An 11,797-nucleotide genomic window follows, 5' to 3' on the forward strand; every position below is an offset into this window, starting at 1 on the left:
AGTGCCTTGTGTACAGAAAGCCTGAGCACTCTCAAACTACCTGAAAATCTGAGCGGGTCTGAGCAGCCCCTAATGGCTACAGATGGCAGCCTGCTCCCAGTGCTTCCCATGACGTGTGGGATAAGGGGATGAGGATTCCCAAATTATTGCAGGGCATGCACAGCCAGCCTGGCTCCTGGAAAGCAGCAAAGATTTTGGCTGCATTTTCATTGACAGGACTTTTGAGTGCCCGGGAGGCCTGGTCCTGTGAGCTGTGAAATTCTGCTGCTTCTGCAGTGAGGTGTGTGTCCCCTTGGATGGAAAAGTTGAATTTTAATGGCCTGGATGCCTCTGTGGCATTGCTCAGTGATAGGACACGTTCCTGCTGAGATGGAAAAGGATTCTAATCTGATGGAAAAGTTGAGAATCGCCGTGTTAAGTATGTGCTGAATTATTAACTACTCAGAGATGTGATTAGGTTTCTGGCGTGTTGGAAGTCGCAAACCTGTGTGCACAAAGCAAGGAGGATGGGTGTTGTAAGGAAAGCTGGGGGAAGTAAACAGCATTTTTGGTTTGCTTGTTGAACTATTTGTGTAATTACTTCAGATTCTCCTGAATAAGCATTAATCTAATTTATCAGGACGAACAGGAGTTGCTTTCAATCAAATTGGATGCTTAGTTGAATTCTAGTGCTTTAACCCTATTTCTGTTCCTTTTCCTGTAAATTATATTAATTTTTCAATACAAACACCATTTCAAACATCAGAATGAAATTTATTAATTAATTTTCTTTACACTATTAGACTACAGCTGCTTAAATTTGGTAATATTTTGAGTGTTTTCCTGCGCTCTTTGCCTCCACTGCCCAACTACATCTTTCTAATGAAGAAACTACTTTGACAAATACAGTCTACCTGTAGTTTGCTCTTGGTTTTGGCATCCAGTAGTTAAACCATTTTAAACAGCTGGGTAATGATACTCCATAGCTGACCCCTCTATTTTTAAATATAATAATGAGGTTTAAAGAGTTTAAAATTAAATGTGGCATTGCAAGATCATTCAGCTCAACCATGTTTTCTCTCTATTCTAATTTTGTGCTGGCTTATTTCACAGCAGCTGTTTCCAGTCACTTAGAATTTATCTATAGAATTATTTTTCTGGTCGGGCTGGGAGAGGAAAGAAAGCAAATTAAGATATTCTTCTAAACATGAGCGAGTTTTAATGTGTGAGATTGGTTTCACTTTATCTTGTGCAGCTGTCATTTAGGTTTGGTTTTAGTTAGCAGCAAAGAGTTTATCAAGCATCTCTACCCTCCTCTCAAAGGTATTGATTTCACACTGAATGCCACTTGTCTCTGGCTCTTCAAAAGCGCATACTAAATATAAAGTGCCATTTATTTATATATATTACACAGGGGCCAGGAGAATAGCTGCCTTCAAATGGGCTATCTCACTCCTGGCTTTGTCATTTTAATTCCTTTTCTGTGGAATAACGTACTACTTTTGACACAGTAACGCAGTGAAGGTTTCTGGGATCTCACCTGAGGGGGTTTTATAGCTTTTCTCTCGCCTGAGAAGCCTCAGAAATTTAGAAAATGTGTTTTTCTTAATGTAGAAAGGTACGAGCAAGCAGCATTATCAACAGATTTATGGCTGCCCTGATGTCTGCCCTACCTGAACATGGACGAAAGAGACTTCCTGTCCCTCTCAGGAGACTGCAGCAGTAATTGTGCACTCCAGCTTGCCTAACAAGCCCTTCTTCTGTCCTATGTCTTCCTTTTGTAGCATGGGATAAGTCTGTGAGTTTGGCTATAAGCTTTTGGCAAGTATTTTGTGGCTTTTGTAACTTCTGAATTAAATATCGAGTGCAAAGAAAGCTACTTGCAATTCCAGAGAAATCTGAGTCAGTGAGCCACTGACTCCCACTGGGGAGTCTGGTGCGTTGTCTCATCTGAATCAAGATGTTGTAGTTGGTGTTAATAAATGTTCATGCTGTGAAAGAACCTCAAAAATGCCTTTTCTACCTTGAAACTGGAAAAAAATGTGAAGACACAAGCTGGAGTTCCACTAGGATAAGGATTTCTGCCATTTCTGTGCTCTCAAGTTGCCCCTGTGGGGAGTATGCAGATGCAGACTGCTTCCCTTTCCCCCTTTTTAAGGCAAAAGAGAGAACTGCAAGGTGGCAGCAGAAGTGTTTCTGGACTCCCACATGTCACCACAGCTGGAGCAGCTGCCAGTTTGTGCTCAGAAATCTGTGCATCCTGTAGGATCAGCCCTTCTCCAGAACCCTGTGTGGGTGAACAGTGCTCTTGCCAAAGAGGAGCACAGACCAAGCCTTGGCGCTTAAAAGAAAGCGAGGGAGATGGATGTGTGTCCTGACAGTTCCAATCCCCACCTGGGACATTGATTGTGGATAGGATGGTAGAAAGAGAAACCTAATTCTCATTTATGTTCCTTAAAGGTCTGTTGGATGAAGGAGGATGAGCATCAGACATTGTGATCCTGATTGAGCATAATGTATATAAAGTAAAATATATGTAATGGCTTTTCTGAATTTCATCTTAACAGTGAGCTAGCAAATACTCAAATGTGTGAAACTCTTTTGTATGATTTAGGTGGATCTTTGTGAATGTTTAAAGTTGACTCTGGATGCTGTTACTGTCCTGTCCTTGCAGTAGCTGTTCCCTAGCTCTAAGACTCTTGACTTACTGCAGAGTTGAGGTTACAGGAGGATTATTGGCAACTCTAATGAAGAAAATAATAAAAAAAAGATTTGCCATGTCATCTGTTGTTCTGTCCACTGAAATCTTTTTCACTCCTCTGGAAGATGGATTAAGCTCATCAAATTTGTTCCACTTGACAAGACTGAGAAACCACGAAACTTATGTTGTTAATGTACCTGAAAGCTAAGAGAAAGGCACTCCAAACCTGTGATACCTGAAAAAATACCCAGTGCTATTTGCTAAAAGTCAGGGAAATTAGGTGAAATATATACATTTTCATATTTGACTTTGGTTTGCTTTCTAAGCTGCATTTTTTTGTGTGTACATCACTGATACACAAATCCAAGAAGCTGGCCAGCAAACTGGTACTCCTTGAAATAATTACTTTTTCTTCTGTGTTATCCTCCTGATTTCTCCTGCATCTGTTGCTTAACTCCTCCTCCATGTCGAGATCCTGCCCAGATAGCAAGAGAGGTAATGGAGTTATTTTTCTGCCCCGTGCTAGACCTGGAAGCAGAATTACTTTGCTGGTTAATTCTGTGTATAAATTTTGAAAGATTAGGCTATGGCCCCAGCTGAGCACTTTGCAGTTTCTTCCTCCTGGATGATTTGGAAGTGCAAATGAATGTAATCAAGTCCCATTTCAGCAAAAGTGTACCTCTGAGCCAGCATAATAAAATAAGATCCAAATTTTCCTTCACATGACTGTAAAACTTGCCCAAAAAAGTTTCTGATCTTAACTTCAGAGTCAGAATCATGACTTAGTCTGGAATGTAGATTCTGTTCCATGTGATCTGTGGCTTTCTGCAATATTCCAGTTTTATGCTCATTTATATCTACTTTATCAGAAAGGAAACACATAACCTGTCTTCTTTTAGTTTGCCTTTGATGTGCTTCATGTAGTTCTTTGTGCTGCAACTGTAGAAATACATTCTGTGCATCATTTTTTTTCTCACTTTTTTTTTTTGTCTTTTTTTCCCCTTTCCTCCCTTGTTTTCAGTCAGTAGTGAACCTGATCAGTGATCTACAGGAGCAGATGTGTAGACTGCAGCTGGAAATTAATAGTAGAATCCAAGAAAGAAAGTCTCAAGATAGGAAACCAGACTTGACCCCTAATGGTCCCCAATCTGGTGCAAGATCAGTAGAGACTCTGGGCCAGAAGAATTGTTCTCAGTGTGATGTACGAGAAGTATCCCTGGGCAGAAGCCTCTGTATTGCCTCTTCTCTCTCTTGCAGAAACTAAATTCCACTAACCAGAGCTACCTTGGGAATGTTTTGGCATTAATCTTTGTGGCTTTCCTTAGCAAAGAGTGCAAGTGCCATAAAAATGACCAGAAAAAAAATCCCACCCCAGACACTCCACCCCAGTTGCTGGGACCAATTTGGTCACCATTGATGGCTGTCTACTAAAGCACAAAAAACCCAATCACCCCTTTCAGCTTTTTCACAGTTTGCATTTCACTTGTAAGTCTGTAGTGCTGGTGCAGTGTGGGTTTTTTTGGGTTTTGGGGTTGAGGTTTGTCTGATGTGCAGCATGCTGGCATGGTTTGGTAGTTTGCTGCTTTTCCTCACTATGATGCCACCCCAGCTGTGCTTGATGATGTGGCCTAACCAGACCTCTGAACACAGATTCTTGATTCCTGGATATCTTAAAAGCTTAACACAGGTATAAAATAATTTCAGCTAAGGCTCCCTGACATGTACCCTTTCTTTTTCTAATGATAATATCAAAGTGAATGAAAGAGCCATAATACAAAGAATCTGCTTGTCCTTTTAAAATAGCAAATCCAACACAGTTTAATTTATTCCCTGATATTAGCAGAATTTACATAACAGATCCTGGTTGTATTTGATCAAAAATGTGTCACATGGCAAAACAAAAGCTATTTTGCATAAATGGCTTAATTTCACTGAAGGTGGACTGATACTGGTATGCTTAGAAAAGACCATTTTAATATTTGCTTTTAATTCAGATTGGTTTAGTTGCCACATCTCTTTGGTTAAAATTTGGATCCCCAGAACTCATAAGTAATCTGCTTATATCGTGAGGGAGTTTTTCAGTAATTTCTCTCATAGGTTTTATATTATAAAAATAACTATTTTGTGTGTTACACCTATTTTGACAGCAGTGCTGTTATTTCTGGGCTTGTGTTTGTGCAGAACTGCTTAATGGACTATTAGAACTACAAGGTGTGGATTGGAGAAATAACCTGAGAATCAAATCTGGGAGTCATTGAAAATAAAACCAAGATGTCAGTGAGGTGCTTAATGTATGTACTGCACAGGAGTCCAAAATTGGGTTACTCCTCTGAACTTTTCCTTTCCTCAGTTCATTTTAAGACATTTTGTCTTGTCAGAGCTCCATCAAGGATTTAATAATATTGTCCTTTAGAATGAGCAAGATAAAATTCTTGAATTGTATCTTGGATATGGGAGAAGGAATGGGAGAAGGGACATATTTAAGGGACAGCTTCTTAGAGTAGGTCAGTTTTTAGTGTAGCAGTTCAGTGTTCAGTACTGTGTGGTTCATGCATGATCTGAAATTCAGGACTAGGAAAAATGAATATCTGCTATAAAAGCCTTACCTTTAACTTCTGTTCTTCCTCTGCAGGGTTTGCTACAGGAACTTCGACACCTCAAAATTAAAGTGGAAGAACTGGAAAATGAAAGAAATCAGTATGAGTGGAAATTGAAGGCAACTAAAGTAAGCAAAATACTTGGCATTTTCTAACGCCAGGCTTCTGTCAGCTGGGAAAGGATATGCTCCACTTCTCATCAATATTTACTTTTCTTACATTTACCTTGTGGCAGGGTAACTATGAAGTCAAGTTTTCTTTGACCATCTTTGGAATACATACTTCAGTTTGAAGGTCTTGTAGCCTTTTTTGTGCCTTTTGCTCCCTCCGTGCAGTTTTCAATTTTTGCAATTCTTATTTTAAGAAACCACAAAAGGCATTTTGACTTGCAAAGATCTGCTCAGAGCAAAGGCCTCTTTGAAGGCTTTCTGGCCTTGATATGTGTAATGGTGACAAGCCTCTGTGGCATATACTTTCCAGCCTGAAGAGACATGCAAAGTTTGTCGGGTGTTTGCTTACTATGGCATTTGTTTTCATAGACATTAAGCCCAAAATACACCATTAGCTCATCTGCTTTGACGTTGTTTATATCAAAGTGCACGGCTGCCTTACATTTCTGTTGACCTTAAATCCTGCAAAGCTGTTGGATGATAATCTGGAGAAACTTGACATGTGAAACATTTAATGATTTTCCCCAGTAATTAGTTTTTCTAGTGGAACATTCTCACCGTTATTTCTAGTTTGAATTTTTAGCCCTTTACCACTGGATTAAAAAGCACCATACGATTTTCCCCTGTTGTGCTGTAATCACATCTTCCTTCATTTGTTTAATAATCCCTGTTCATATGAATGACTGACTCTTGAGTTGTGGTTGCATTCTGGAGAAACATTTTAAATTATTAAACTGAATTTTCTATTTAATGTTTGATAGCTTGATCCAGATGTGACAAACAGCTATTATTTGTATTAGCATTTCTGTCTTTTGAGAATTCTTGGATGCATAACAGAATGTTGCTGTCATGTCTTCTTTCCTAGTAAGATAATAGTTCTTCAATCCACGAAAATGTTTTCTCTGACATGGTGGAGATGAACAGTCTTTGGGAAAATATTTTCTCAAGCAGTGTGTGGCCAGCTGCCAAAACAGATAGAAATTATGGAAAAATGTAGGAGCAGAATGAAAATAGGAAAGAAGAATCATAAAACCCACTGAGGGAGAGAAGATGCAGGACTGGAAAGGAAGAAAAGTAGAAGGAAAGAGAGAGGAAGCAGAAAAATAATCATAGAGATGACAGGAATTAGATATTAAGGGAAATGAGGGTATTTGAAAGAGCTCTGAGATCAAGTAGACCAGGGGAGGAAATCCAGATCTGGTATTAAGAGGTCTGCAAGATTTTGTCTTCCTGTTGTTCCAGCTTCTTAGATGAGAAATCGGAATATCTCCATGGCTGGATATAAAAAGCACATTAGTCAGTGGGAAGTGCAGGAGCCTTTCAGAGATGCAACAAGGCAGATTTTTCTATTCCACATGGGATTTTAGGCAGAGTGGTGACATTATCCTGCAATCCAAATGTTTACTTCCTGGTGAAAATAAGTGTGTGTGTTAATTAATCTGTTTCTCCCTATTTGGATAATGTTGTTTGTTTTTTTGCATTTTTCCTGCTTAATTTTACTATTTTGAGAAACTGGTCACGGGAGTGACTTTTTTGTCCTTGTTGTTTCTTTTTTTCTTACTTTTTCCCCCCCTTTTTTTTTGGTCCTTTATCTGCAAGGAGGCTTGGCGTGCCTTTGCAGGGCAAATGCAGAATGTTGACACACAGAGGTTTTGAGACCTCAGAAGAAAATCTTACCAAACTGCTTAGTAAAATATGCTGTTAGCAGTTTTTCTCATAAATACAAAAACCAGATTAAAATCACTGTATTTCAAGATGAAGAATCACAGAATTCTTCTCCCTCTGTCTTGTTGAAGTCTTTAATGTGGGATTTTCTATCCAAATCTAGTGGCAGCCCAAAATTGCAGTAAATGTAAATGGACACTGGTATTTTGTTGCATGTGTGTGGTTGTTTTCTAGGTTGTTTTCCTTCTATCCTACTTGCTATTTTGAGGATGAACAGTTTTGTTATCCCACTGAGAAGGCTCAGCATTAATAGATTCTCAGTTACACTAATAAGTAGTAACTAAGATTAAAATTAACCAGTATCTGTTTAAAAATCCTTTGATATCTTTCGATGGTCTTCACGCCAAGTTTGAGTTCCCTATAACAGTCATTATTATTATTGTATGAACAACTTTGTAGGTTTGAGAGCTTTCCAGAGTTTCCTTACCTACATAAATCCTTGAAAATGATATCTTTCTCTGTGTCTGTCTTCTCCAAGAGCTAATTGCATTGGGAAAAGTGAGCTTCTCTAATAGGAATAGGATAACACAGCATAAATATATATAGTTGTTGTAGTGTTTATGAAACATCCTGAGTTGGTGACTTATCTCAGTCATGGTGTTACACTCAGACATCTTCTAGTTCCTGGGAAAGAATCACAGACAGTGGGTGGGGAAGTTATTCTGGGTTTGTTGTGCTCTCTTTCAGGCTGAGATAGCCCAGCTCCAGGAGCAATTGGCTCTCAAAGATGCAGAGATAGAACGCTTGCAAAGTCAGCTCTCCAGGACCTCCTCATACACTGAAGTGGCAGAAAGAGGTAAGAGGAGTGGAATCAAAGCTAAAAATCCAAACTCCTACTTTAATTTTGCTTTGGTAGCAGCTTGGCACAGGATTTCAAAGGAATACAAGGAGGTACAAGAATGAATTACAGAATTTACTTTGGGAGGAAAAGTGCTGTAAATTAATTCTGTGTCCTGGTAGAGTAGAGGCCTTTATTGTGTGAAATTCTGTTCCAGTCTAGAGGCAGCACAAATTGGAAGAAGTATTCTCAAGGCCCTGGAAGTTTTTCTGTTGGTATTTTATTTATAAATGTAAAGAGTCATTGTAGTTCAATGGGAATTTATTTTTTGGGTATACCTTGAAAATTTCTTTGAAAAATCTTTTAAGGTTCCTGGTTTCTACGGGGAAAAAAAAGTCACAGTAGTAGCTAAGCCTAATGTTTCAATGCCCAAACATTCTAAAAGAGAGTCATCATTTCCTTTCTTCATGACTGTGTGCAGTTCAGGCTCGCTGTCCCATGAAATGTTGGACCAGATCAGTGTCCCTTGTAGCTTGGGCTGTTTCAGGGTTCTCTGACATTGCAGGTTTCTGGTTTAAGCCTGCACTGTTGACACAGGTCATTGGTCATTAGCCTTTGGTCTCAACGAGTGGTGCCACAGTTCTCTGAAATATTGACCACCTGGGGCTCCTGCCAGTTGCTGGGCCATGAGAATATGGAATTAGTGACCTTCTTCCTCTGCAGCACAGACACTCATCCACGCAGGAATATTTGTGTGTAGTTCACCACAGTGCATCAGCTTTGCTGCACTAACAACTTCTGTGGGTGTTAACCCAGTGTTCCCTTCCAAAGACTGCCCTGGCTGAGATGTGAATGTCCATGTGCTGTGCTTCCTCCTTGCCAGGGCTTCCCAAGAACCTTCTCTGGTTCATTCTAATGAAGATTTAACATCTCCTTGTGTGGATTTCACTCAGCTGTAGAGCTTGTGCATGTAGAGAGCTGCATGTCTAACCAGAAAATTCGTTTGCCTAACAGTCGTGCTTGGTAGAGGAACCCTTCTACTGACAGAATTTTGTATTTTCCATGAGATTCCCAAATAATTCATGGTATTTCAAAGGAAAGATAGTGGTATGACAGCAAATCTAGAGCTCAGCAGCGTTCAGCTTCTAGAAGTGTGTCCTGTCCACGTTGAAAGTGGGTGAAACTGTCCTTGATTCCAGTGGCAGAAGAATCAAGCCCTGTACAGAATCTGTGGGCTACATTCAAGGAAAGCACTTAGACTGTATTTGAATGGAAACAGTAACAATCCTTCTGCAGAAAAAGTTACTGCTTTATCAGAATTTTAGGCGGTCTTCTCAAATAAAGTTGAAAAATAATGTCAGTGTACTTGTAGTATGCTAGAATGCATATCCTAATTAAACTGCAAAATTGATCTAATATGTGCTTTTTCTACATACTTTATTTGACTCTCACCACTTACCATCGTAGAGGAAGTTTATAGGAGAAGGCTAAAAGAAAAACGTAAGCCCTGCAATTCCCTTTTGCTTTATCTCACTGTTCTTTCACACCAATTGTAACTCAGATGCATTCTGCAGCAATAATCCCATGTTTGTTTAGATTTGGCTGTCTAATTGTAATACACACAAGACACTGCTTTCACTGCTTGCAGCAAGCAGACAGCTCCTTGCCCTGTTCAGTAAGATTTCACTTCAGAAATGAAGGTCAGAGGTTCACAAATCAAGTGGTTGGACTTCAAAGGGATGTTGTCAAGGTTAACAGAGCCAAAACTTAACATTTTATTTGCACATATGTAAACCCCTTTTAATATCCTGAACGATGGCTTTAATTGAAAGCCTTTCTCTTTGGAGGGGCTTTTTTTTTTTTTTTAATCACTGCATTAAATTAAAAAAAAAAAAGTCTGAATAAATGTTCCCATGCTTGATGATGTTAATGAATATTGTAAGTAAAATTTGCTTTAGTGTGCTTAAATCTACCTTGACACCAGTCCTTTTTGAAGTCTAATATTTATAAAGAGAAATTAGCAGGACTGAGATTTTTCTAAAACGTCTTCCAGTTGCTTGCACACTGCCTGCTGGCTTTAGTTTTTGATTTGGCTGTGCCTGTGCATGTCCTGTGTCTCTTCTGTGAGAAAATGCCTGCGAGGTTCATTTACATGCTTTAAAACTTAATCACTGCAAGGTGTGCACTTTCCAGAATCCCTGCAATAAAAACTAATTACAGCTTTTTCAAGTAGTTTAGCCATGACATTGTATGTTCAACATTCAGTTGTAAAACCTTTTTTTCACAGATGCTCTCTGGAAACATTGATGTTCTTTCCCCTCTCTCCCTTCATGCTTGCTGCCATATCTGTTTTCATGGTTTTTTGTGAACAAGTGGGTCTGGTTTAATGTCAAGCTATGAATTCTGCAAGTGATAGTTACAACAGATGAACTATTTCAGGTTCTGTCTCCATCACGCTTGGTTTAGTCAAGAAGTGGGACTGTCGTGTAGACAAAAATGAGAGGTTTGGTTCAGCACAGTTAGGACATGATTAACAACCTCATACATTTTCAGAGAGTGTGTTTTAATTGACTGTAACATTCCTGGATAACCTCTGTCACTAAATTGTGTGTGAGGAAATTCTCCGTTAGCTCGTGATGTAGATTTTAACCTAGTTATTCATACTGAAACACTTATGTAAATAACCTTTTACAGAATTTCCTTGTATCAAACCAGGTTTTTGTTACTTTTCATTCCTAAGTTCATGAATGTCCTTTAATTGCTTCTCATAAGCTGCCAAATATTTTTTTCTCAGATGGAATATATTTCATTTTCAATCCCACTTAAAATTATTTCCTTAAGTATGTAACAGCAAACACACTCTCATCTTTTGCAAAACAAGATTCAATGTTTCTTTTCTTTTCCACTGCTTGACTTTCATAGTTTAAAATAGTATTATGTAGTCTTTTGTAAGCAAAACCAGGATGGTTGTGTTGTGCAATGCTTTTAACAGCACAGCTTCTGAAAAAATCTACATTAAATGTAGTTTAGTAGTGCACTGGCCATGCCACTGACTTGGCTTTGGTTACTAGTAAGAACATAGGGAGAGTATCCCAAGACATCTATTTACAGTAAATATAGCAAGTTTATTTCTCTTACAACATTTTTAAACATTTTTAGACCAAGAAGTTCAACGGTTAAAGATAGGAATGGAGACACTATTGGCTGCAAATGAGGAAAAGGTGAGAAAAGAATTCTTGTTCTATATATTAAGAATGAAATTATGGGTTTGAATCTCTGAACTGTTCCAAATAACACACTTTCTATAAGGACTAAATTAGAATTGTAATTTTTATGATCATAAATCAAGCATGGGATTTTCCTGTATGGTGGCACACTCATGTATGATCGAATAGACAATAATACACATCCCTAAAAACTTCCTTTAGTAAGTGGGAAATCCAGACAGGTAACATTAATTCTGGAGAACATTAATGTGGCTCAAAACATTTATTTCTCAAAAAAGCCGTAATGTCAAACCCCTCAGGTTTCCTTACGTCTGTAATTTCATATTGTCCTGCAAATATTGTGTACAAAGGCAAATAACATTCCTTACAAGGCATGTGAGAGACTTGAGCCTGTTTCCATGAAAATCACAGAGATGTAGTACAGTGTTTCTGTGTTTAAAAATGAAGGATTTTAAATGTGATTTTATTTATTTAATGTTTTCCACAGGACCGTCGAATAGAGGAGCTGACACTACTGCTAAGCCAGTACAGGAGGGTCAAGGACATAATGATTGCAGCTCATGGTAAAATGTCTTGTGAATAATTTCCTGATTTTATTTCAAGTTTATGTGGTGTTTCCT

The 11,797-nt window shown here is 38.6% G+C and overlaps 1 protein-coding gene across 8 annotated transcripts in view; it reads left to right on the top strand.

The window, feature by feature from the left end:
* Positions 1–11,797, top strand: part of PPFIBP2 (PPFIA binding protein 2) — a 94,525-nt gene that overhangs the window by 65,287 nt on the left and 17,441 nt on the right. For 6 of the 8 annotated variants that reach the window (XR_014226522.1, XM_082284000.1, XM_082283996.1 and 3 more), the window contains 6 exons: positions 3,702–3,881; positions 5,313–5,405; positions 7,860–7,968; positions 9,418–9,450; positions 11,110–11,171; positions 11,665–11,740. Coding sequence is in view for 7 of the 8 variants with exons in the window: in XM_082284000.1 (XP_082140126.1) it covers positions 3,702–3,881; positions 5,313–5,405; positions 7,860–7,968; positions 9,418–9,450; positions 11,110–11,171; positions 11,665–11,740 (553 nt within the window). In the remaining variant the exon portion in view is untranslated. The remainder of the gene's footprint in view (positions 1–3,701; positions 3,882–5,312; positions 5,406–7,859; positions 7,969–9,417; positions 9,451–11,109; positions 11,172–11,664; positions 11,741–11,797) is intronic. The other 2 variants (XM_082283995.1, XM_082284001.1) reach the window with 1 other exon arrangement.

Source organism: Coloeus monedula (genome assembly GCF_965178545.1).
Source record: "Coloeus monedula genome assembly, chromosome: 6".
Taxonomy (NCBI): domain Eukaryota; kingdom Metazoa; phylum Chordata; class Aves; order Passeriformes; family Corvidae; genus Coloeus; species Coloeus monedula.